Source organism: Coffea arabica, chromosome 4c, assembly GCF_036785885.1.
Source record: "Coffea arabica cultivar ET-39 chromosome 4c, Coffea Arabica ET-39 HiFi, whole genome shotgun sequence".
NCBI lineage: Eukaryota > Viridiplantae > Streptophyta > Magnoliopsida > Gentianales > Rubiaceae > Coffea > Coffea arabica.
The window spans coordinates 8310058-8334515 of NC_092316.1; the positions used below are offsets into that span (position 1 = coordinate 8310058).

At 35.3% G+C, this 24458-nt stretch overlaps 3 protein-coding genes across 4 annotated transcripts; 2 read left to right on the plus strand and 1 right to left on the minus strand.

Annotated features, from left to right (window-relative positions):
- The first annotated feature begins 5425 nt into the window (after positions 1-5425).
- On the plus strand, positions 5426-9040 carry LOC113740030 (dihydropyrimidine dehydrogenase (NADP(+)), chloroplastic-like). Its single transcript, XM_072045884.1, has 7 exons — positions 5426-5832; positions 6477-6740; positions 6847-7017; positions 7426-7538; positions 7622-7808; positions 8400-8509; positions 8622-9040. Exons 1-7 carry the CDS (start codon positions 5539-5541, stop codon positions 8776-8778), a joined length of 1296 nt encoding a protein of 431 aa, XP_071901985.1. The 5' UTR covers positions 5426-5538; the 3' UTR covers positions 8779-9040.
- A 2402-nt stretch (positions 9041-11442) lies between these two features.
- LOC113740261 (small ribosomal subunit protein eS1) lies at positions 11443-14648 on the plus strand. The gene is made up of 7 exons (XM_027267818.2): positions 11443-11578; positions 11718-11765; positions 12018-12123; positions 13367-13504; positions 13587-13772; positions 13976-14176; positions 14382-14648. The coding sequence occupies exons 1-7, from the start codon at positions 11568-11570 to the stop codon at positions 14475-14477; spliced, it is 786 nt and encodes a 261-aa protein (XP_027123619.1). The 5' UTR covers positions 11443-11567; the 3' UTR covers positions 14478-14648.
- Positions 14649-17226: 2578 nt separating this feature from the next.
- LOC113740431 (potassium transporter 25-like) lies at positions 17227-22997 on the minus strand. Of its 2 annotated transcripts, none has more exons than XM_027268057.2 (10): positions 22714-22997; positions 21135-21372; positions 20819-21058; positions 20660-20713; positions 20504-20554; positions 19493-19747; positions 19346-19398; positions 19139-19262; positions 18781-18828; positions 17227-18421 (listed from the first exon to the last, which is right to left on the minus strand). In XM_027268057.2, the coding sequence occupies exons 1-10, from the start codon at positions 22756-22758 to the stop codon at positions 17364-17366; spliced, it is 2166 nt and encodes a 721-aa protein (XP_027123858.1). In that variant the 5' UTR covers positions 22759-22997; the 3' UTR covers positions 17227-17363. The 2 variants fall into 2 exon arrangements, with proteins under 2 accessions (XP_027123858.1, XP_027123857.1); XM_027268056.2 differs by having other exon boundaries at positions 18781-19035; positions 22714-22996.
- Positions 22998-24458: the final 1461 nt, after the last annotated feature.

Genomic DNA, 24458 nt, shown 5'->3' on the forward strand with positions numbered 1-24458 from the left:
ATTTGAGTCTTAAAAGCCAAAGACGCTGATAAGTGAATCCCATATGCTACTGCTATCCACATAACCATAACCGCTCCCCTGATCACCTCCAATAACATTGCCAAGTATGGCCTGCCCCACAAAGCTCCCTAGGCGTAGTCCAATAACTTCAGCAATCCTTTGAGCCAAAGCAGTCCCCAGACCAGTTGGACGCCATGGTCCAACCACGCCTCGCACGGGACTTGGGTTGTTCGAGCAGCAGCTCAAATGGACATCAAAGTTACACGCACTACATCTATAATGCCACACATTAGACGGTATGAACATGCGGCAAATGTTGCAGGTAGTAGTAACAAAAGGGGCTTCGAAGGTGAGTGAAAGACGGCAGGGATGGGACTGGTGGGTGAAGTTGGAGGGCATATGAGCACATATAGCATGAAGATCATAGGAACAGTGGCTGCAATGGTAGTTGAAGCCCCTACCCGGTTTGCCGCAGGCGTTGCACTTGAATTGGCCGGTGGGATATGCAGCGGTAGAGAGGAGGGTGAGGGGGTGGTTGCCGTGGGCGGGGTGGGTGATGGAGTTTCGGAATTGAGAGCAGCACAAATGGAGGCAGCCCAAATGGAGCATGAAGTTGCATGGCCTGCAAATGCATATTTGTCCGGATGGTGCAAGTTCGCAACATGAACAAAGGGTTGGTGGATTTGTTAGGCCTTGTGGAGATTGAAAAGTCGAGAGCTCCAACGGATGAGGATGGCTAAAGTGCTGGATAAATCTGTGAGCACCAGCCATTCTATTCTCGACACTAGGAAAAATTATGAATGAACGGCGAAGGCTGCCAAGGAATGAGTTCAACATATATAGGGGAGAAAAGCCCCACTATGACTATAGAGCCCCTGACCAACCCTCACTCTAAAAAATCCTGAAACGTGTAACAACTCAATTAGGAAACCAGCACCCCTTAGGTTGTAGGTTTCATGAGGTGGGAAATAAATCCAAGGTAAACTTGTTTCTAATTTTGATAGCGTGAAAGGTTTATATGTCTAAAAGATACTTTTTTTTCTCCTTTACATTTTACAAACGCGCAAAACCTCTTGATAATCGCAAGTAGAAACCATTTAAAAGATGTTCCATCTTTTTTGACTGTAACCACTCTCAAAAAATTGCACACACGTCAGCTCATATATAAACTGTTAAATAGACAATTTATATTTTTCAATCATCTTTTGTTTTCACACTTGTATACATTAGAAAAGAAAAGGGAGAGACTCGTACACGATGCTAATGAGTGTAATGAGATGCCAAAGTTTCAGCCAGCAGCTCCATGCTAGACAACGCATACAATTCTCATCTTTGTCTTAAATCCCAAATAATAAATTAAAACATTAGCGATTCTCATAACTGTTTGTCGTAATTCAGATTCAGAAGATATTCATTTTCATCTTCATTGGTTCTACGGTAGAACTTCTACCTCCCTTCTTCTCCGACTACATACAGCTACTAGAATACAAAAAACAGTTAGCAATATATGGAAGATGGTATCTCGAGGTAAAATTGGGCCATTTAGAACCTAAGAATCGTCACATTTTTTCCATTAAAAACTAACACAAAAAATGTAAGTTTGACTGTAAATGTGTAAATTATCCGTATTAGTAATCTTTTCTCTTCCTTTCTTTTCGACTACTCCCAAGTAATATGAAAGAATCAAGAGATTTGCTGCAACTACAGGTGAGCATAAAATTAGTTAACTGTATTTTCAATCAAATTAAATAAATTTGGTCGATCAAATTCATGTATTTGATTTTGGGTTTTAACCCAATCTCGATTTCATTTTTTTTATTATCTAGTTTTTGCATTGCTTAGCTTACTATGGATACATGCATATGTACATTACACACAATTGAAGGAAAGTACTATAATGCAAGCTTCCATCATGATGCCATAATTTTTTTTTTTTGTTGGAAACGACAACTGTTATATAACCTATTTATCCTAAATTAAAGGGGAGGGGGAATCTAAAGAGACTTTGTGTTAGGGGCTAGTAGGTACACAGACCTTATTAAACTAAGGGAGTGATTTGACACAATCTTTGAATTTTTTTGGCTGTAAATAGGATTTGAAACCTCACCTATAACCTAAGCAGAGTCTTAAGACCCACCACCTTGGTGGCTACTGAGCTTAGCTCAGTGGTTTCAAGATGCCATAGTTGGGCTTCCACAAATTCAGCTGGGAGCAGATTTCATGTGCCAACAGGCTCTATTCGAGTTGTTTCAAAAATTTGTTACACATCCAATTTGATGTCAAGGAATTCGGAAGTTATATCTCTATATTCTCTGTGTCCATGGAAAAATAAAAGATTTGTCGATAACTAGCTCATAGTTTTATTTCCCCTACCTATGAGGCATTGATGTTTACTTTTGACACCAATTGACTTTTTGAATTTAATATATCGCAAAAAAAAATAAAAAAAAAAGAATTTAATATATCGCAATGAGTCTTGTAGCACACAAAATATTTTGTAATGATCATTTTAGTACTTAACGTTTGAAAGTAACAAACACACAAAAAAAAAAAAAAAGAAGAGAGAATACATATATATATATATATAATTAGAAAGAAGTATATAGTTATTTTTTAATACCATTAAGTATTGTCGGTCCGGCTACCTCGCGAGACTTTAATGATTCGAAGCAAGCATGGCGTAGTTGTCTTTGGGAATTTGCATGTGATGGGAAGAATAACTCTTGTATTTTCACTATTTTGTATATGTGATCGAGCTGCTACACTATATTTTATTTTGGTAAATAAATTATTGGGTTAATTGCATTTGTCCTCCTAAAGTATGCAATTTTAGCACTTTGTCAATTTTTTTTTTGAAGTGTAAATTAGAGGTTTCAAATCCAAGATCTTTCACGTGTACTCTCTCTCTTCGTACTATCTAATCCATCCTTCCTCTGCAACACATGGTCACCTGATAATTGTAATATCTAAAACTTTTAATTTCTCAATAAATAGTGCAATAACCTATTAATCGAGTAAATTTATCAAGTCTTTGACAAGTAAAAGTGTCATTAACCATGCGTTTGTGCCAATGTGTTTGCGAGAGAGAGAGAGAGAGGGGTGCATTGTTTATGAATCTTCCAAATTCCCCTTTCAGAATAATGACCTAACTATAATTTATTTTCTCACTTAATATCTCAAAGTTTGTGTTTTCTATAAAGAAATAATAATCTAATTTGTAGAGTAACCATAAAATAGTGATTAAGTGGGTACTCTGAAAAGAGCAATATGCTTAATTCACAAAATTATGGTTACTTATTGTCTTTAACTCATAAGAGGTGCCAAATATTCAGTGATGTTCAAGTTGCCAAAAAAAAAAAGTCCATTGAAGAAGGGCAAGAAAGAAAAAGTACAAGAAATAATGGGAAAATTTTGAAAGAAAGGAGAATAGAAATGTCAAGATATTTTTTTTATGAAGCTCAGGGGAGTCTATTGATACAAAAAAAATAATGGGGGGCATTTTAGAAACAGGGGTGATACCGGAAGGGGTTTAGAGTAATCACCTTTTTGTCTCTTTGTCCAACTCAACGACTACCTCATCTGTCAACTTATCCAATTAAATATTTCATTAAATCAAACTCTGTTGTTTTTAAATTTTGAGAGATCATTAGATTAATTATCACGCAAACAATTATGACTTAAAAAAATATGGTTAATCATACTTAATTCCCTTAAGGCAGCTCCAATTTTTCACTTTATCCCTAACTTTTTTGTTCTCTCACTTTGTCCTCCATTAGATAAAATTACCCCTCTATTATCCTAAATTCTTTTTTTTCCTCTCTCTTTGGTATTTTTTTTTCTTTCCCCTATTTCTCTCCTTTATTTTCTTTGTCTCTTTCTTCTTTCTTTACTTCTTGCTCTTTCCCACAAGAAACTTCATCTTAATGATTAAAGCTAAAAAAAAAGGAATTGCAAATATTTATTTTCTCCTCAAATGGTCATTAAATATTCAAACCTCTTCCCAAAATAGCATTTTTTGACTTTTTAATTCTTTTGCCTTTTCCCCTTCCTATCACAATTTCTCATTTTATTTTCAAAAAAAAATCGCAAGATGAATTTGTGACTTGATGAATGATCATTAATTACAATTTGTGACACATGGTATTGTATACAAAATTGAGATTAACATTTGATGTCTTTCGAAGCTTCACCTATATACTGGATTTTAAACTCCAGAAAAAGTTTTATGTTGAGATAAAAAAGTTTTATGGTAAGAAGGATGAAAGAGAGAAGAAAAAAGAAAGAGAAAAAGAAATAAAGTAGAAAAAAAGAATAAATGAAAAGTCAAAATAATTGAAGAATAATGACAAAAATGACAAAATAATTTTATGACAAAAATGACAAAATAATTGAAGAATAATTTTATCCTACAAGGGATTAAATGACAAAAATGAGAAACAGGACGAGGGGATTAATTATAATTAGGGTTAATTACATTTACCTCCCCTAAGGTTTGACCATATTACCAGTCAATCCCTGTAATTTGTCTAAATAACGGTCTCACCCTTTGAATGATCAAACATTTAACAAAAACCCCCTTAATGCCGAAAATGCCCCTTTTGAGGCCATATTGCATTAAAAAAAGAACATATTTTTATTTATTAACCTTCAAGTAATCCAAAAAAATAGAAAAAGTTTTTGCTTATTATTTTATAAAAATCATATCTTTGCTTCCATAAATAGTTTTGAATCAATAGTTATTTTAAATCTTAAAAATGAATATTAAAAATTAGATAAATTGAAAGAAAAATAAAAAAGAAGCAATTATTTTAAATCCTCAAGTATGGTTCGAATTTGTGGTTCAAGACATGTTGCGGAGAGCACAAGGCATGCTTTCCTCAATTTGAACCATACTTCAGGAATTAAAATAATTTCTTCTTTTTTTTATTTTTCTTTCAATTTATCTAATTTTTCATATTCATTTTTAAGATTTAAAATAATTATTGATTCAAAACTATTTATGGAAGCAAAGATATGATTTTTATAAAATAATAAGCAAAAAACTTTTTTGTATTTTTTTGGATTGCTTCAGGATTAATAAAATAAAAATATGTTCTTTTTTTAATGTAACATAGCCTCAATAAGGGCATTTTCGGCATTAAGGGGGTTTTTGTTAAATGTTTGATCATTCAAAGGGTGAGACCGTTATTTGGACAAATTATAGGGATTGATTGGTAATATGGTCAAACCTCAGGGGAGGTAAATGTAATTAACCCTTATAATTAACCCCTTAAACTGAGATGCCAACCCCTGCCAGCATTTCTAGCACTATGACGTAATGCGATTCTCGTCTTTGTCTCGAATTCCTATCCAATCCCAATAATTTACTTCTTTATTTCTTCAGAGTTTTATTAAAGTAATAAATTCAGATTCCACAGATATTCATTTTCATCTTCATCCACCGCCTTATTACTATATAAGAAAAGAAACCCGAAACAGCGAAAGAATACCAAGCTAACGAGAAAAAAAAAAAGGGAAAGCTTCAATTCCTTCTTGGATATGGCGTCTCTCAGCGGCTTGACTCAGCAAATCAGCAACAGGAACTCGGTGGTCGAGTTACCGATGACTCATCGGCCACGGCTGCATAATTCGATCAAGAAGAGCTGCAGAGTTGGGTTCCGGGTCATGGCTTCTGAGAACAATGCTAGCACTTCTGAACTGGATCTTAGTGTAACTGTAAACGGGTTGAAAATGCCCAACCCCTTTGTTATTGGGTCTGGTCCGCCTGGAACTAATCTTGCCGTTATGAGGAAAGCTTTTGATGAAGGCTGGGGAGCTGTCATCGCCAAAACGGTAACTTTTTCTATTTTTCTTGAATACAAGTTCTGTCTTCTTATGCCTGTATTCTTTTAATTTCTTTTCCTTTTCAATCAGCATTTTTTGTTCTTAAATATGATTACAAAAGATGTAATTTTGTAGCTTCTTAATTGATAGTTTTTTATTTGAAAAGGACTAACTGAAATAGTAAAATATGGTTTTAAGCGGGCTTGATCCAGTTCATCACTCCAATGGTGTTCAAGCTGAACTTGAGATGGAGGTTGTACTTATGATCCAGACAAAAACGAAGAATTTATGGTTAGTTGGAGATAAGGTTCCATAGAATTTCAAGAAGCCACGTAGAAAGTTCACGGCCCTTCAACTACATTATCAAACTATGGTTTGATTCATGTTCAGAAAATAAGATAAGAAAGAAGGCTGAAGAACACAATTTTCTTTTCATATACGGTAGAGTTTTAGTTGGACAAGCATGAAATTATTAGTTTTAGCTAAATTAGGTTTGTTCATGTAAAATGTTTGATTGCTGCGGAATCTTCTTCTGATAATAGTTTACTATCATTGATTAGTTCTGCACCCAGTAAGAGAAAGATTCATGAAATCAGACGTATATATTTGATTTACTGGTGATGTTAAACTTTGTTTGTGACAATGTGCCCTAGGTATCACTGGATGCTGCAAAAGTTATAAACGTGACTCCCAGGTATGCCAAATTGCGAGCAGGAGCAAATGGCTCAACCAGAGGAGAGATCATTGGTTGGGAAAACATTGAACTTATAAGTGATCGGCCTCTTGAAATAATGTTAAGCGAATTTAAACAGTTAAAAAAAGAGTACCCAGATAGGATCCTTATTGCTTCAATTATGGAAGAGTATGACAAAGCTGCCTGGCACGAACTTATTGATCGTGTTGAGCAAACTGGAGTTGTAAGTGAACGATCTTGTGTGTAGTGCACAAATGTTTTTAGAATCTAATACAAACATGTTCTCTTGTGTTATATTTGATAATCTGCATCTTGACAATGTGGTACAGGATGCTATTGAAATTAATTTTTCATGCCCCCATGGTATGCCAGAGCGGAAAATGGGTGCTGCAGTTGGGCAAGATTGTGCACTGTTGGAGGAGGTATGTGGATGGATTAATGAGAAAGCCACAGTTTCTGTTTGGGCAAAGATGACGCCAAACATCACTGATATAACTCAGGTAGCTTATTCTCTTCTTGCTCTTGGGTACTGTATTGAAAATTTTGACCAAGTACAAGACAAGGATCTTGAACATAGGCACCGTATGGTTTATGCTCTATGCTGAAGCTTGAGAATTTATTAGGCCAGGAAATAGCTTCTGTATTATAGTATCAAAATCTGTTTTTGTTTTCACTTTCCTTTTTAGTTTTTGTTGCCAAATCTATCTGATAAACTAAGATAAAAAAGAAGTGTTTTCCCTTTGGTTGGATTTGGACATTCCATGGAGCATATTTTTGAAATAGAAGTGTATCTGAAAATGGGTATTGCTTATGAAGCCTATTTATGTTTTTGGGTTTTGATTGATTTAGGTAAATTTCTTGATCTTTTCTCTTTTATATATAATCTTCCTGCTTTGCATTTCTTGTAGCCTGCAAGGGTTGCTCTAAGAACAGGATGTGAGGGAGTGTCAGCTATTAATACAATCATGAGTGTCATGGGAATCAATCTCGACACTTTACGTCCTGAGCCTTGTGTTGAAGGGTTAGTATTTGCCAATGAGCAACATTTGTGTGATGGGCTGACATTTTACCCTCTTACACTTTCTTTGGATGTTTTGCTCTCAGATATTCAACTCCTGGAGGCTACTCTTCAAAGGCTGTCCATCCTATAGCCCTTGCGAAAGTAATGAGCATTGCGCAAATGATGAGGTCAGAATTTGGAGATAAAGATTGTTCACTTTCTGGTATAGGAGGTGTTGAAGCAGGTGGTGATGCTGCTGAGTTCATTCTTCTTGGAGCAGACACAGTTCAGGTCATATTAGTTGCAATTTCTTTCCCTAATAGAATATATGCTTGTATGAAGCTGCAGAAAAAAATTGCTTTAACAGCATGCTGGTGAGAAGTTAGATAATGTGCCTTTGAAGCTTTGAGAAGTTTGATTTAAAGAAAAGGGACTGTTGTTGCATGTTTTGTTCAAGTTGTTCTGGGTAATCCTGTATCATGCCCTTCATATGTCCATATGGGAGTTCCTTTAGTCACCTATCTTGTTTGTTCATCTGTCTCGGGAATCATCATGGGAAATCTTGGGGCATACATCTATTGCACTCATTTTAACTGTGGGACTTTCTTAATCATAACATTTGTTTGGTTATCAATATTTGTGTTTACCTGATGCAAATTTGAAGCTGATACAATAGAATAACGAGTATCAATTTATAAAAAGATACTTAAAAGTCCTGGATCCCATTCATATAGTAAGCTTGTTTTGGCTATGAACAACATATTAAAGGACATGGAGTTTAAGTCTTCATGTGGAACTCAAAACTTGTGTATGCTTGTCTTGGAAATATTAATTGGAATGATACCTTATCTGTCTTTTGCCGTATATTGGAATTTATTGCAGGTCTGCACTGGGGTTATGATGCATGGATATGGTATTGTGAAGAAACTTTGCTCTGAGCTGAAGGATTTCATGAAAAAGCACAACTTTTCATCCATAGATGATTTCAAAGGGTATATTATTTCGTTAAGATGTACTTTCAATTGCCAGCAGAGTTGTGTTCTTGCTAAAATATTTGTAGGTACCATAATCTGTTTTTGTTTTTGGTGTTATGCCTATCCTCAGGTTGTCACTGGAGTATTTTACAACTCATACGGATTTGGTAAAAAGACAGCAAGAAGCAATTCGGCAGAGGAAAGCTATCAGAAAAGGTTTAGCATCTGACAAGGACTGGACAGGAGATGGTTTTGTACAAGAAACTGAAAGCATGGTTTCCAATTAAGTGCCCAATACCAAAGTGCAACTCTGTAACATGTAAAAAAGATGGATATGCCTCTGATTGGGATGTTGGGGGATTCTCTAAAAGTTTTTCAAAACTCAGTTCTAGCTCAATTGTAAATGTTGATGGACTTTGTTTCTTTCTTCCTTGTAGCACTTCCTCAATAAAATGCTGAATGAGTAACCATGGATTCTCATAGCATGTTTTGTCATTCTATGACAGTAACTGATGCTAATACAACTGTGTAGCTTTTTATTGTTCAGAACGCCTTGCAGTTGCGTTAAACAATTGCTTTGTTGTCCATAATGATGTTTTTCTTTTGGATCATGGAAGATTTAGGCATATTTTTTTGCTTCAAAAGCACTCGATTCTTCGAGTTTTGAGGTTGATACTATGTCTGTCTATTTCCTCATAAATGATCGTAGCTGGTTTTAAGAGAGACTGTAAATTTAAGATGTAAGAGAGCTAAGATATGACCATATGAGATTTTGATGTTGGGGATAGACTCACAAAGTCACAATTTTTGAGACTCAATACATCTAAAGTACTAGTCCCACATCGAGGGTTGGGTTGGGGTTTGTTGGGTAGATAAGTCTCCTGGGTCTGCTCCAAGAGTTGCCGGCTTATGGAGTATGATCTGGGATTAAGATTTGTTTAGTCAGTAAAAGTCAATTGACTTCTTGAAAAAAAAAAAAAATTCATCTAAAGTACTCCATTTTAGAGCTTTTTTTTTTTGGCGTATCTATGTCCTTGTAAATGATGGTAACTGCATTTAGTATAAATTTTAAGAACCCGTTTGGATTATGCATTTTTTAGACAATTTTTTGTAATATTTTCCATACATATTTTTAAATTATTTTTTTATTTCATATATATTACATAGTTAAAGTGTTTTCTTAATTGCAAAAAAAATGCTCCTAAACACTATTGAAAAATCAGTCCATGGTGGGTACTTATTGAAACATAAGGTAATATGGCATTGGCACAATGCTGTATGCTAGAATGTCTCGCGTAACCTCTCTGAAGACCGCTGTCTTTAGTATCCGAAAGGTGAACAAACTGAAGATTGAAGAAGCATGATTCCCAAGGCAGATGACATGTATCAATTGAGTTAAACAAGAAGGGCTAGCTAGCCATTGGCCTTGGTTCAAACCCCGTTCAGGGCATCATAAGGAAGCATAGAGGCACCGTATGCTTCGTTGTTCTTAAAAAATTTATTTATTTGGAATGGTGATTCATCCCCTAATCCCATATAGGCCTAAAAAGAGTTAAACAAGGGTTAGCTAATAAAGTAGTTAAGACACATGGAGAAGAACTGCAGGTTAAAATTTTATTCATCAACAATCATTCAAAATTGTACATGATTGATTAATTATGGGCTAATTCTATTAACTTTTAATAGAGTTTGTTATTTAAACTTGAAATTTTGCTCAAATAATTTTAAAGTTACTTGAAAAGTTTGTTTAAACTTGACTCAAATAATATGTAAGCAAAGTTCTAAAAAGTTTTATCATTATACTTATGTTTTGTTCATTGATTATATTTGTTTTATTGTTAAAATTGCTTAAGCATCAAACTGTTTTTTAATATTTTACTTTATGTTTATATTTTGGCTGGTCTTTTTTTTTTTTAGTGCATAGACTATCTAAGAGCTCTTAAATTGTTCTAAGCGTCTCAAATTATTTTTTCATCTATCTCAATCATCTATTTCAAGTTTCGAATTAGCCTATCAAAAAAAAAAAAGTAATCAAAATTTAGGCAAAATTTGATGAATTCAACAGTGAACATAGATTGAAGGATCAAAATTTGATAATCTTACATTCTAGTGATAGCGGACCAATTTGAGATTTAAAATAGATGGAGGCCAATTTGAGATAATAAGAATAATTTAAGGGCTTCCTAGGTAGTTCACGCATCTTTACATTTTGGTAGGAGGTCCTATATTTCGTCGAAATTACACGAAAACCCATTTGACGCATGGATGCGGGTCGGGTACCCGTTCCATTCACCATTCGATTGACTCGACCCGCACCGTGCGGGTCAGTAATTTTCTGACTTTTACCCGCCTCATATATCAGCGGATACCCGATTATAGGGTACCCGCTGAGTAGGGTTGGGTCAACGAGTACTCGTCTCGCTCCATTTATCATTTAAATTTTTTTAAAAAATAATTTATATCAATTTATTTTTATATTTTACACATTCATCTAAGATTTAATAAATTTTTTTTTAAAAAAAGTTTCCCATCAAGAAACAAGCATGTAAAAAGAATATAAGATAAAGGAAAAAATTAAAAGAATTCAAAATCAATAAAAATTTGAAATAAGTAGCAAAGTTTTTAATATGTACGTTTCACATTAATTAAACTTTTTTCTATAAAATATAAAATCATGATTTCTACAAATGAATCTTGTAAATAAACTATAGTCTCTTATATTTATAATGTAATTTGTTCAATAAAATTATTTATTTAGTTTTACATTATTATTTTATAGTATCTATATGAAAATAAAAAAAATATATATATATATATATGTGGGGCAGATCGGGTACCCGTGACTTTTTAATTATGTGATTCTAACCCGCTCCACATCTTAATAGGTACCTGACATTTTTTTGACTCAATTAAATAATAAAAATTAAATATTCTAATTTTCGAATTGAATCGAATCCGATACGACGGTTTTCGAATTATCTATAATTTTGCCCACCCCTACCTCTCAGACTAGAGCTCAAAAACCCTAAACCTCCTCTTTATCTCTACTTCTCAGTCTTCTCTCTGCAACAGAGAAATGGCCGTCGGGTACTCTTTCTGATCTCTTTCTCTCTCACACATTCACGCACTCAACCACTCTATTATACTCCCTGACATTGATAATAATGGTTTCCGTGTCTCAAATTTTTTCTTTTAATTCTTATAGTTTTTGATACTGTTTTTCCAGGAAGAACAAGAGGATTTCCAAAGGCAAAAAGGGTGGAAAGAAGAAGGCGTAAGCATTTTATTATTTCTTATTTCTTTATATATATATGATGGGTAGATGGATATAAAGTTTTTCTTTTTCTCTTTTAATTGATGTTTTTGGTGGTTATCTAGCTGACATGATAAGTTTTTGCAATATTTGATGTGATCTGTGAACGGCCAATAAGTGGTATGGCTAGTTTTATTGTGACTAGTTGTTGAAGAAATTGAGATAAATTTGGTTGATTCGAAATGGGGTTGGTTTGGCTGGTTGGTTGGGCAGGGCTGATCCATTTGCTAAGAAGGATTGGTATGATGTAAAGGCACCGTCTGTTTTTGAGGTTCGAAATGTTGGAAAGACTCTTGTTTCCAGAACTCAGGGCACTAAGGTTAGAACTCCCCTCTGCTTTATCTCACTTAGTTTGCAATGTTTTTGCTTTTTCCTTGTGTTGTTTGCAGGTATTGATTCGTTTATTTATTTATTTTTTGTATTTGAACCTGTTGATGCATGTGATTGCTCTTTTTTACTTCTTGTATGGATGAAAGAAGAATATTGGAAAAAGTTGGATTTGTTTGTTATAAAAGGACTTGAAGGCGTGCTGTATTTTTAAAAGCGGGAAGTAATTAAACAAGGAAAAAAGTGTTAATGAGGTCCTGGTTATCAAAAAGCATTCAACGAGATTCTAGAGTCGTAAAAAGTGATGAAGTCTGTAAGGAATCTTTCTCCTGTGGGGTTGGGGGATTGTAGGATGGCTTGTTTGGCGGGTTAAGATTCAGTGAAGCCAGAAAATGCCATTAGTCGTGTTTGCAAGAAATGGCAAGGAAAGTATTGGGATACATACAATTATTATACAGCCTAATAGCATTTTTGTGCTGTCTCCATAAGAAAATTAAAATTGTTGCTTATTCAGAATGAACTGGAGATGTTGTGGTTATCGAGATCTAAATGACTTGACAATTTGATATCTGCACGGTAGTGGGTATTCAGTATCAACCTGTTTCCTCTTATTGATGTACTACTTTTGTAGGGAAAAATGATTTTTTGTTGTGATCTTGTGGATGATGGGAAATATGGATCATACTTTCTCTCGCCTCCCTATTCTGTTTTTATTGGTAGTCTCAGATGCCACTATTTTATGTTATTTGCAGAATTTGGCCATTTCTTATCTGTGGCTGTTGACATTTCTTATCTGTGGCTGTTGATACGTTTGCAGTTTAGAACACAGTATTCAAGTTTTACCTAGTTGTTGCATGCTAGGACATCTTATGTTCCAGCTGTAGTCCCTTTAAGTTAGGCATGTTGTTGATTGTGTACAAATTGTTATGGTAATCAAAATAAGCAGGGTGCTTTGTGCATGTGTGATTTGGACTTAATAAACTTGAATCCTAGTAACTTTGTCATCTGCCCCTTTCAGGAATTACGTGACGTGACAGAAAGTTTTTCATCACTTGCGATTTTCGCTTGTTTAATAAGCATTTTATAGTTCATTGATTTTCATTGTTGCTCCTTGAATTTATCTTTCCTGTTTGGGCTGTAATGTGAATTTGTGCTATGTCTGGCTCCTGTTTTTGTCTAGACATGCTCAGTAGCTGCTGATGCATTTGAATTTGACGATTTGTTCATTTCCTTAGATTGCTTCTGAAGGGCTAAAGCATAGAGTATTTGAGGTAAGCTTGGCTGATCTTCAGAAGGATGAGGATCATGCATTCAAGAAGATCCGTTTGAGGGCAGAAGATGTGCAAGGCAAAAATGTCCTCACAAATTTCTGGGTGGGTTAGATACTTAATGGTGCAACATCTTTTTGGAACTTGGATGCATTTTGCTCACTTCAGGTCTGTTTTTAATTTCCAGGGAATGAATTTTACAACAGACAAAGTCAGGTCCCTGGTTCGTAAGTGGCAGACATTGATTGAGGCTCATGTGGATGTCAAGACAACAGACAATTACACCCTAAGGATGTTTTGCATTGGATTTACAAAGAAACGTGCAAACCAACAGAAGAGGACCTGTTATGCTCAGTCAAGTCAGATCCGTCAGGTTTGTTTAGGATTTTTGGTAACTCGCAAGCTCTAACTTTGATACCATGCTTTATATCTAACTTGGTCTGCTTAATAGTTCCTTGAACAGTGCAACACACAACCCCCCCCCTCCCCCCCCCCCCCCCCCCCCCCCCCCCCCCCCCCCCCCCAAAAAAAAAAACCTAGGGTGCTCCCCTGATATCGGTTTTTTTCCCACCTTAGATTCGGAAGAAAATGGTTGAGATCATGAGAAACCAAGCAAGTTCCTGTGATTTGAAGGAACTGGTTGCCAAAATCATCCCTGAGTCAATCGGCAGAGAGATAGAGAAGTCAACTACAAGCATCTTCCCTTTGCAAAATGTTTACATTCGCAAAGTGAAGATCCTCAAGGCACCCAAATTTGATCTGGGCAAGTTGATGGAGGTAACTTCACTCCCTCTACATTGACCTTTTTGCTTCAAATTGATTATTGTTTGATTGAGAAGAACTTTTTGGTGGTACTCTGGTGCATAAAGATGATTGCCATGTGCATTTGCCCAAGAGCTTTTGCGTTAGTAGTGAATTATTTGTTGTGTTATGGAAGGAAATGCTTCAGTGATTTGGTATTTGATGCGATCTCTGGTTTCAGGTTCATGGTGACTATTCAGAGGATGTTGGCGTGAAGTTGGATAGGCCAGCTGAGGAAACAGTAGCAGAGGGAGAAACTGAAGTTGTTGGTTCGTAATGTCTTCAGTATTATGGTTAATTACTAGATGAATTTATGTCAATCCTTGAAACCAGATTTTGGTTGTTTAATTTAATTAAAGTTTTGCCTTGTGTTTGTTGACATAACGGGTCGTCTGATTGTGAAAACCTAAAAGGATTTTATTGCTGATTTATCAAATATAGATTCATATATCATGGCCACCTCTCTCTCTCTCTCTCTCTCTCTGCGGTACACAAACAGTCATTCTCTCGGACTAAGCATGTATCCTGACCCAAGTCTCAACTGTGGGATGAGTGGAGACTGCTCTGCTCAGGTTAAATGCTGACTTGCATCTTACTTGAATGCGGACGCGGGGCTGGAGCAGTTGTCAGAACAACCGCTCCGGAAGGTGTAACACCATTTGTACATGGTGTAACATCATCTGTACAAGATGTAACAATTGAACAACAGCAAGTAAAATAAAACAACATTTTTGTGGGTCCCACACGGCGTGAAAATCGAGTTACAAGACGTGATTTGAGCCGCACAAATTTTTGAGGTTTCATCCAAGCCGTGAACTGTCTGGACCGTCCAGGCCCCTCGTCCCTTGAATGCTGTTCCTGCTGTATTCAGTCATTTGTGTGGGGGGGGGGGGGGGAGTAACAGCTTCTAGACATTCTTTCTCAGGGTCACCAAGATTTTGGAGTAAAGTACATCCATAGTACACGTAGTTATTTATTTTCAACTTGAAGATTGTATTAAATACACAATTGATACTTAAAATGACGTTAACAATTTAACAATTGGGATTCCAAAGGAATTTTAGCACTCGCTGTTTTTCAAACTAATAAAATTCTAGAAAACTAGGAGTAAATCAACTTGCAATTGCACTAATCTAGGGCAAGGCCAATTGTTACGAAATTAAATTGCCCTTAAGAAAAATTTAGCGGTTAATCCCTGTTGGTTTTTTGGGGCATGAACTAAGAAACAACACCTTAGTGTTGCAAAAAAAACTTATAAGAGACTTGTATTGAAGGTGGAAAATGAGCTTATGTTCTACATTCATTAACTCACTATTTATAGTGATTACATGAAATAAACTAGCAAAATATCCAACTAACAATTATCCTAAAAATCTCAACAAAATATAATCTCCTTCTACTAGCAAATCTTATCTAAAATATCTGTTAACAAACCAACATGATCTTTGGTTAACAAATATCCTTATTTTTCTAATAACTAAATTATTTTGATATTAAACATAATCTAGCAAAATATGTAGGAAAAGTTGCATATCCCAACACTCCTCCTTGTCACTTTTGCTGCAGGTTTTCAATTGTCTTCTCAAATCTTTGAATCTTGTTTTGGACGAGACTGTTGTAAGAAATTCTGCAATTGATGATTAGTCTTGCAATGAACTTCTTCCTTTGGGTTTTTATGCAAGCTAAATATTAGTCTTGCAACGAACCACTTCTTTTGTCTTCTCATGCCAAACTCCACATAAAAGATGATTTTTTTTAATATTTCCAAATAATCTTCTCATAGGTTTAAAATGGAACATCTTTTGACGATATTTGAACCTATACAGAAAATATAAAATTCTGCATGGTTCTTCATATTGTCATCACCATCAAAATCTGTAGACTCAAAAACAGAAATGTTATAATCTTGATAAATATCAGGAATCAATTTGATACCTCCTGACTTATCAATGATCTCCTCCTGAATTTTTTCAGGATCTGAATTCTTGATTTCATCATCATGTTCCACTTTAGAATTGTCAAAATCTGACCAATTCATAGTGAAACTTCTCCTTTTTATTTTAATTGAGAATAATTTATTTTCAATCAAATCATTAGCCATTATCCTTGTGAAAACAGCATCAAAAACTGATATGTGAATGCTGGCCTTGGATCTCTGTCTAACTGCAACTCTGTGGTCTCTAATTTGTGTATCCATCAGCTCTTCAAATACTGATGAAACAAAATTCGTCTCTACCATATCTCGTAGATCATTGACTACCAAATAAGTCCAAAATTTTATGGCCCAAATTTGGTAAGTTTCACCACTAAAAGTTGAAATGTTTGACAAAAAGTTCTTTCTTGTCATGGCTTTGAACTTATAAAGGATCCTCACCAATGCACTCACTCTAAAAAAAGACTCAGGCCCTTAAGATATAGGCTCTTGATATCACTTTGTTGGTTTTTTGGGGCATGAACTAAGAAACAACACCTTAGTGTTGCCAAAAAAACTTATAAGAGACTTGTATTGAAGGTGGAAAATGAGCTTATGTTCTACATTCATTAACTCACTATTTATAGTGATTACATGAAATAAACTAGCAAAATATCCAACTAAGAATTATCCTAAAAATCTCAACAAAATATAATCTCCTTCTACTAGCAAATCTTATCTAAAATATCTGTTAACAAACCAACATGATCTTTGGTTAACAAATATCCTTATTTTTCTAATAACTAAATTATTTTGATATTAAACATAATCTAGCAAAATATGTAGGAAAAGTTGCATATCCCAACAATCCCGCACTCTTCCAGTCTAAATCGACACAATGCACAAATTTCACTACTAATGGTACAAGTTGCACGAAAGGTGATATGGTGTGGAGTGGGTAATGGATTTTGATCCCTAAAGGGGAATGGCATCGGGTCCTTGGCAGCTAAAAAGCAACATTTCCCAAGGAAAGGTTGGGAACAAAGGACAATCTTTCCGAGCTATGATTTTTTTGATATACTAATAGTTAGAACCGAAAGCAAATACAAACAGCTGAACTTAATGCGAGAGAAAGATTCTGAATTATTTGCTGGTATATGTTGTGACATTGATTCAACTTTTAGGATGAGTCTTGTATACAAAGGAAGGGAAGGTTTTTGCTATTTGTATTCTCAACAGTCAAATGGTTTATCATATTGTATAAACCATACCAACCTCCAAAAGAGCAGCATGTGGAATGTTCAGGGCAACCGGAGGCTCCCTAGAATTTTTGTCAAGAAATACGTATACCATGATGAGCAATTTCTTCAACAAATTTGAGCCCCTTCGCAATGACAAGTGGGATTGACCCAAGAAATAGGCAGTGCCACTTTCCCTTGCATCAACGAGTTCTTGTAGCTCCTTCCTTACTGAAGCACTCATTTCAGGACTATTCTTGGGCAGCATAAATCGAACCCTTTTTCTCCTGACGGCCGCAAAACTAAGCTCTGCTGGATCATCTGAATGGCTCCTTTGAGTCAAGGTTGGATGACTGTTGTCTGAACTATCTGCAGTAAGAGGAATCAATGCATTTCCATCTCCCATTGATCTTCCCAAGACCATCATTCTTTCTGGTGAAGAGAGGGATTCATAATCACGTTCCTCCCTGGCAATGAATTCTCCTATTGAACTGATTATATGATCCTCAAAATCATCGCTGTCCCTTGTATGGTCACGATATCCATGTAGAACAACACAACGATAAATCTTGTATTCTTTAGGTCCAACCCGGCCTATAAGGTATCGTTGATCCTCAGAAATGTAGGGGACTGGCAAGGACTTGAAAGATACAAATATGAGTACTTGGTGAAATGCAGGAAGATTTGTAATGAAATGGGAGAAGAAAGCTGGGATTCCAGATGAAATATCAGTGTATATGAAGCCAATGCCAGGTACTCTAGAAATCCCCAGACCAGGGCTAAGATCTGTTAGCCATTCCACTGAAACCTTGTTCTCAACATCAAACTGATATTTTTTCACAGTGCCATAGTACCAGGAAACCATGATTGTTAAGAAAAGTAATAATAGGACAGTTATAAACCATGCTCCCCTTGGGAAGTTCAACAAGCAAGATGATAAGTATGTTGCCTCCAGTGAGCCGAAGAATAACATAAAGCAAGCAGCAATGAACAAACTCTTCTCCCAGGATAAAGCAATCACAAGTGACATTAAACAAGTTGTTACAAGCATCCCAGAAATGATAGCTAAACCTGTTTCAGAGTTGAGAGAGGAGAGGAAAGAAAAGGATATCAACAAGATCACAGCAGTCTATTGCTTTTAAATTTCACCTAGAAATCTTCCCTGTTTGCACATTAGTTAGTTAATTATGCATATAGTGCCAGCCTACTGAAACATGCTTGCTGCATCCAACTGATGACACTAAATAGAGGTTTTAACTGTTCGATGTGAGTGATTTTGGTACTTTTGCCTTTTTAAAGTATAATTCATTATATCTTTTGGACTGTTTCATTTACTTGTATTCAATCATGAATAGTGTATCAACATTTGGGCATGATATAACCAAGAACCATGTGAAACAATTTCAGATTCATTTTTTGATAAAGCATACCTGTTGCCTTCCCAATTGGTGCTATGTCACGGAAACCAACAGTTATTCCTATTGAGAGGGTCATAAATAACCAGTTAACATCTGGTACATAAACCTGCCCGCGAATCTTATCTGATGTATGGACAACTTTAACTCTGGGAAAACAACCGAGTGCTTGGCACTGGTTTATGATGGAAAAACTGGCAGTAATAGTTGCTTGGCTTCCTACGGCTGAAGCAAATACTGATAATACCGCAAAAGCATGATGCAGATTTTCTGAAATTTCCAATGTGCTTTTCACCAGTAAGAGTTGAAAATTTGTAGCTGAAGTAGTCATGCAGACTCCAAATGTACATGTAAAACAAGAGAAACAACTTACTATTGGGTATTGATTCGCTAAGATTAACATTGTCATCCTTAGTGCCCAAGTATCTGGAGATGAATGCAGCTTGACCAGCATAACAGACAATGAGTGCGGGATAAATCAAGCAGACAAATGTAACCTGCATTAGAGACATATCCAAAAGCATGTCTTTACTCTCGTGCATTTGCGCAATTGATGCCAGAATATAATCCTCCTATATACCTTTAGAGATCTCTTTGAGAAGTGACCTAAATTTGCAAACATCACCTCTGATCCTGGAAACTATTAATTCTTGTTACTTGATGGAAGTTTGGCAAATCAAAGAATGCAACCAATTCGAAAGCACGAATTTCTGTAATTACAACTAACCTGCTGTACATAAGATGATACTCCCCAATGCTTTCCAACTTATGATATCAACTTTCTTAAGGAACCTGAGCATGTATGTTGGGGAAATGGCATAGAGGATATTGTGATTTTGAGCGATATTGTAGAGACCAATACCACTGATGAAGGTCAGCCAGATAATAACAATTGGAGCAAAAACGAAGCTGATTTTTTGGGTCCCATAGTGTTGCAAGGTGAAGAGGCAGACCAGTATAGCACATGCCATTGGTACCGGTACTGAAATATCATATTAAGGAATTAGAAGCTTTGAGAGGTTAATGACATGTCAAGGAATTAGAAGCAAGAACTCATTGTTATGGTATTGGTAATTGCTAATGTTAAACTGGAAGAACTGTAAATTATGTAAGCACAAGGGTAACCTTTACAACCACCTCAGGATACGGAAAGCAAGATAAATCTTAGCACAAGTTACTACAAGGTAGAAATCTAAATGAGAAAAGAAAAAAAAAGAAGGTACTATGTAATAGGCAGCATACTATGTTTACTAGTATTTGATACAAGAGTAATGATACTAAGTTTGGTGTTCTGTGTGAAAATGCACTCTTTGTATTCTGTGGGTGCTGGAATCATCTTTTGGTATCTTGCTGAAGTATTAGTACTTACAATTAGAGGAGGAAAAATGAAGAGCTAACTTCAGAGCAAGAAGTATCTTCTTATACAACTTGAATGAGTTGATCAAATTTCTTGTGTGTCTTAAAAAAATAACATGTTTGTCCAAAGCAGAAGTTTTGCGTGTGAACTTAGCTGCAATCTTTTATCATTCCGAATTTTTTCAAAATAACGCTCATCTTTAATGTAGCCGGTCTTCATTGAGCCAAATTATTTATTGGTCAATGAAGAACATAATGCATGTCAACAAGTATGGCTACGAATCATTTTTGTAATTACTTCATGAATGTAAAAATTGGTCGAAAGAACCAGCAAAAACAAAGTAGATCCAGTAGTAAATATTACTGTGATTGAAGGACTTACATCTCGTTAAAACCTTGTCCAAGTGTTCTCTGATTTTTTGGGAAGAGATCACTGGAAAAATCAAATTATAAGTACGTCAAGCCATACTTGAGGATCGATCATTACTGGTAATAGCAAATTTATTAGATATGATGTATGTCCTCTGGTATTTCTTACACCGATGAGACAACTTTATCATTGATCTTCCAAAGGTGGATGTTGCAGACAATACTGATGTGAGGAAAATAGAAACTTGTCAATAATTTTTAGTGCTCAATTCTGATATATTGAAAAACAGGCAATGTAATTAAGCAAAAAGGACAAAGATTCACTAACCAGAAACAGAAGGGGTGAGCACTCCATCACTTATAATCATGCAACAGCCAAATAAAGCCAGAAAAAGCAGAAAATAGTGACCGGTTTTATATTTTTCAATGCATTTCCTTGTTGTTGAGGGTACCTTAATCCTGGGACTTCCTCGGTCATGTTGTATAATTTCACTTGCACTTCTATCATTTGGAAGCAGTCCCAGTTTAGCATGCCTGCAGAGTAACGAGTATAATGGAAATGTACCACCTGCAAAGATCGAGGAGAGTTAAGAAGGTCCCATGGTGCCATCTTTAATCAAGGAATGTCAAAAATCATTCATTACCTTCTCCGTCATCATCAGCACTCAGAACTATAAACGCATATTTCAGCAAGGAAATCAGGGTTAAAGTCCAGAAAATGAAGGAATAGAGTTCGTGTATCTCCTTATCAGATTTGAGATCATCTGGAAGAATCGATCCAAAAACGTACAAGGGTGCTGTGCTCAAACGACCATATACTATTCCAAGACTTTGAAATGACAAAAGGATAGTACGCCGCCATGTCTCTTTCTCCCTATTTTCCTAACAAACATAAACTTAAAATTCAGATGATGCCCTGTGAATTTCCCTGGCAGTAGTCATAAGGCATTAAGCAGTAGCTATGAAGAGGAATTGTTAAACAAGCTCAAAAGTATCTAGTGTTTAGATAGTTAATTCACCAAATTAACTGCAAGTTAAAAAATGATGAGAATTAACATTTTCCAGCTCTGTACATCCATTTTCTTACAGCTCCAATATATTCAAGCTTTTCTTCCATAACAACCAATTCCATTTACTTTTCACATACATTTTCCCCTTGGTATCTTGTTTCCACAGGGAATTGCTGCTTTTCACACATTAACAGTTCATCGATTGACTGTGCGTGAGAAAAAACTCCAAATTCCTAAACACAATCTGACACGTTAGAAAGCAAATTTTGAGCACACAGCTGGCATTGGTCCCTTCAAGATTACCTAGCTTATAAGGTATAATGAGGTTAATTGAATCAACCAAAAAACTCAAACTTATCACGCAGCCTATCATCATGATTGTTTGTTTCTTGTTCATCTGACGTTAACATGATTAGATTACTTAGCATACTAACAAGGTACTAAAAATTCAACATTTCAGAACCGGTAAACGGCTACCTCATTCAACAGAACACAAAAAGATGCAGATTATTCTGCTATTTGAATATCCCTTTCTTTAACTAGTTAGTACTTACACTATGCCTCAGCTTTCGATCTCTCAAGTCCTCTCTAAATAACGAGTCCTTGATGTTGGAAGTGTGAAACTAATTTATGAAGTAAACCTTAAATGAAGAAAGAAAAACTCGTTATCGTCTACTTTCTTGAAATTATAAATTTTGGTTGTTGGCTCTGCATTTATTACCTATGTGAAATGAAGCAGTCAAGCAGAGGTCAGGATAAAAGCAGTCGTTCACCACTGCAATTCTCATCAGTGGTTTGATGCGTTTTGCAGAAAAAGATAAACTTGAATTTGAACCACAAATATAATAAATATAAAGGTAATTGAGAAAACTTAAACAAAGTGAGATTGTGACTTCTCTCCCAAAAATTTTGGTTTGGCTGTTAACTTCCGAATTGATTAACAAAAGAAGCACCTTTTTACTCAACAAGTTATCTTCTTGCTTTCATTTTTGCTTTTCAGATTTTGTTCCTACAAATTCCCAATAAACTTGTGATTCAAATGGAGAATCAAGTTCCCAAGACTTAAACCATTCAAGCCATTGCTTCTTAACTAAAAGGTCTGAAAATGAAGAGAGAAAAACCAGAAAAATAGCATAGATCAAACAAGAATGGAAATTGACCACAGAACAAACAGTACATATTAGCTAATAAGAAAAGATTGCAGTAACCTTACCTTAAATTCATTGGAAATGGTCTCAGACCTGAGTGCAGGATCCATAGGAAATTTAAGGAAGTGATTAATAGAAGAGAAATTTCAATGAAGAAAACCACTAGAGAAATATGCTCGGTAGCCTGCACTAGGGAACAGTCCAAAAACTAGCTCCTTATGAGATTGACCCACGATTCCTGTGAGGTGTCCTAGACGGAAAAACCAAGAGCTTAACAATGTAGACTAAAAATAGAGGCAGAGAGGCAAAAATGGTAGGAGAGTTTGATATCAAAATCCAATAGCATTATTGTATTTGGAAGCTTTTATATGTGCATGCATGTGTTTGTCATACCATATTTGTGACTTTGGTGTTAATGTTTGGTCTGTCTGTCTCTCCGTTTGTAACCATGTGATGCACGTATGTGACTTTTTCGCACTAAAAAATTTGTTTTCCTACCCAGAAAGTATATACACTGACTGACATATCGATATCTACTAGTGTTTACATATACTGTCATATCGATATCTATTAGTGTTTTCATATACTAAATTATCGATATTTACTAGTGTTTATGTCGTAATATTGAAAAAATTAATCCTTAGAAAAAAAAATACCATTCTTTTGTACGTCAATTTTGATTATACACTGCATGTTTAGCATATAAAACATCACAATTTATTAACTTGATAGGCAGTTGCATACTGAGTTATTAGTTGCGCAGATAATTGCGGGTTATTCAAGAAATGTATGTATTGACTTGTACATCTATTGTGCCACTATTACCATTTAACTGGAAGTGTAAAATAGATAGACAAGTGTATATAAGTTGAAATTTCACCTAACAACATTTAAGCTAAGAAAATTCAGGAAGACCTGAGAAATTTGGATAATCATCCATTATTAAATACATTTGGGGTAATTGGATCTGAATTTGCACCTACCTATTTTTCGAACCGAATGTGTGGGCGCTAATACTCCCTTTCCTGTGTTCCTTCTTTCTGCTGAAAAAATGGGCAAAAGAAACTCAACCAACGTAGTTAACTCCAATATCCCATTCAAGCCATAGCCTTTTTAAGTTGGAAAACGTTTGTATGTCACCATCCATTAATGTATGATGTATCCTAGTTAATGATTTCCCTGTTTGAACTATATTTTCCCCTTAGAACAAAGTATTGATCGTTTCTGTAGTGCAGAAATGATGATGTTTTGTTTTTGTCAGTAGTAAGGTGAGCAGTAGGAGGAAAGTGAAGGGCAATTTGACCGGGACGGCTCAAGGTGCTCGAAGTCAAAGGTGTTGTATGTCCAAACAAAATTGTAGCTGTGTTGGCAGCTATTGATGAATTGGTTCTATGGCCTCCATTTGTGCTTAGCTTTCCGTCTGGGGTTGGTTTTTTTTTTTTTTTTTTTTTTTTTTTTTGTATAAAAGTTGGTTTTAGTGCCTAGCTAGTGTCAAACATCTCAATTTTCATGATTTGCTTTTTTTTTGAAATTTTATAAAATTTAATCTTTTATATACCACAGAGACGCCTTCGTACGAATAGAACTAAATGCATGCCACGTATACATAAGAAGAATCTGTAATTCGAATACAAATTACGTGTCATGCATTCAAACTTGTTAGTGTACAAAAAAAATAAAAAATAAAAATAAAGATCCACCAAATGTGCAAGAAAGGTTAATTTAATTTTATGTTGGTTTGAAAATCTTTTTAAATATGGTTCAATGCTCATTCAAGACTAGCAAACAGAAGAAAATGAAAAACCCATTA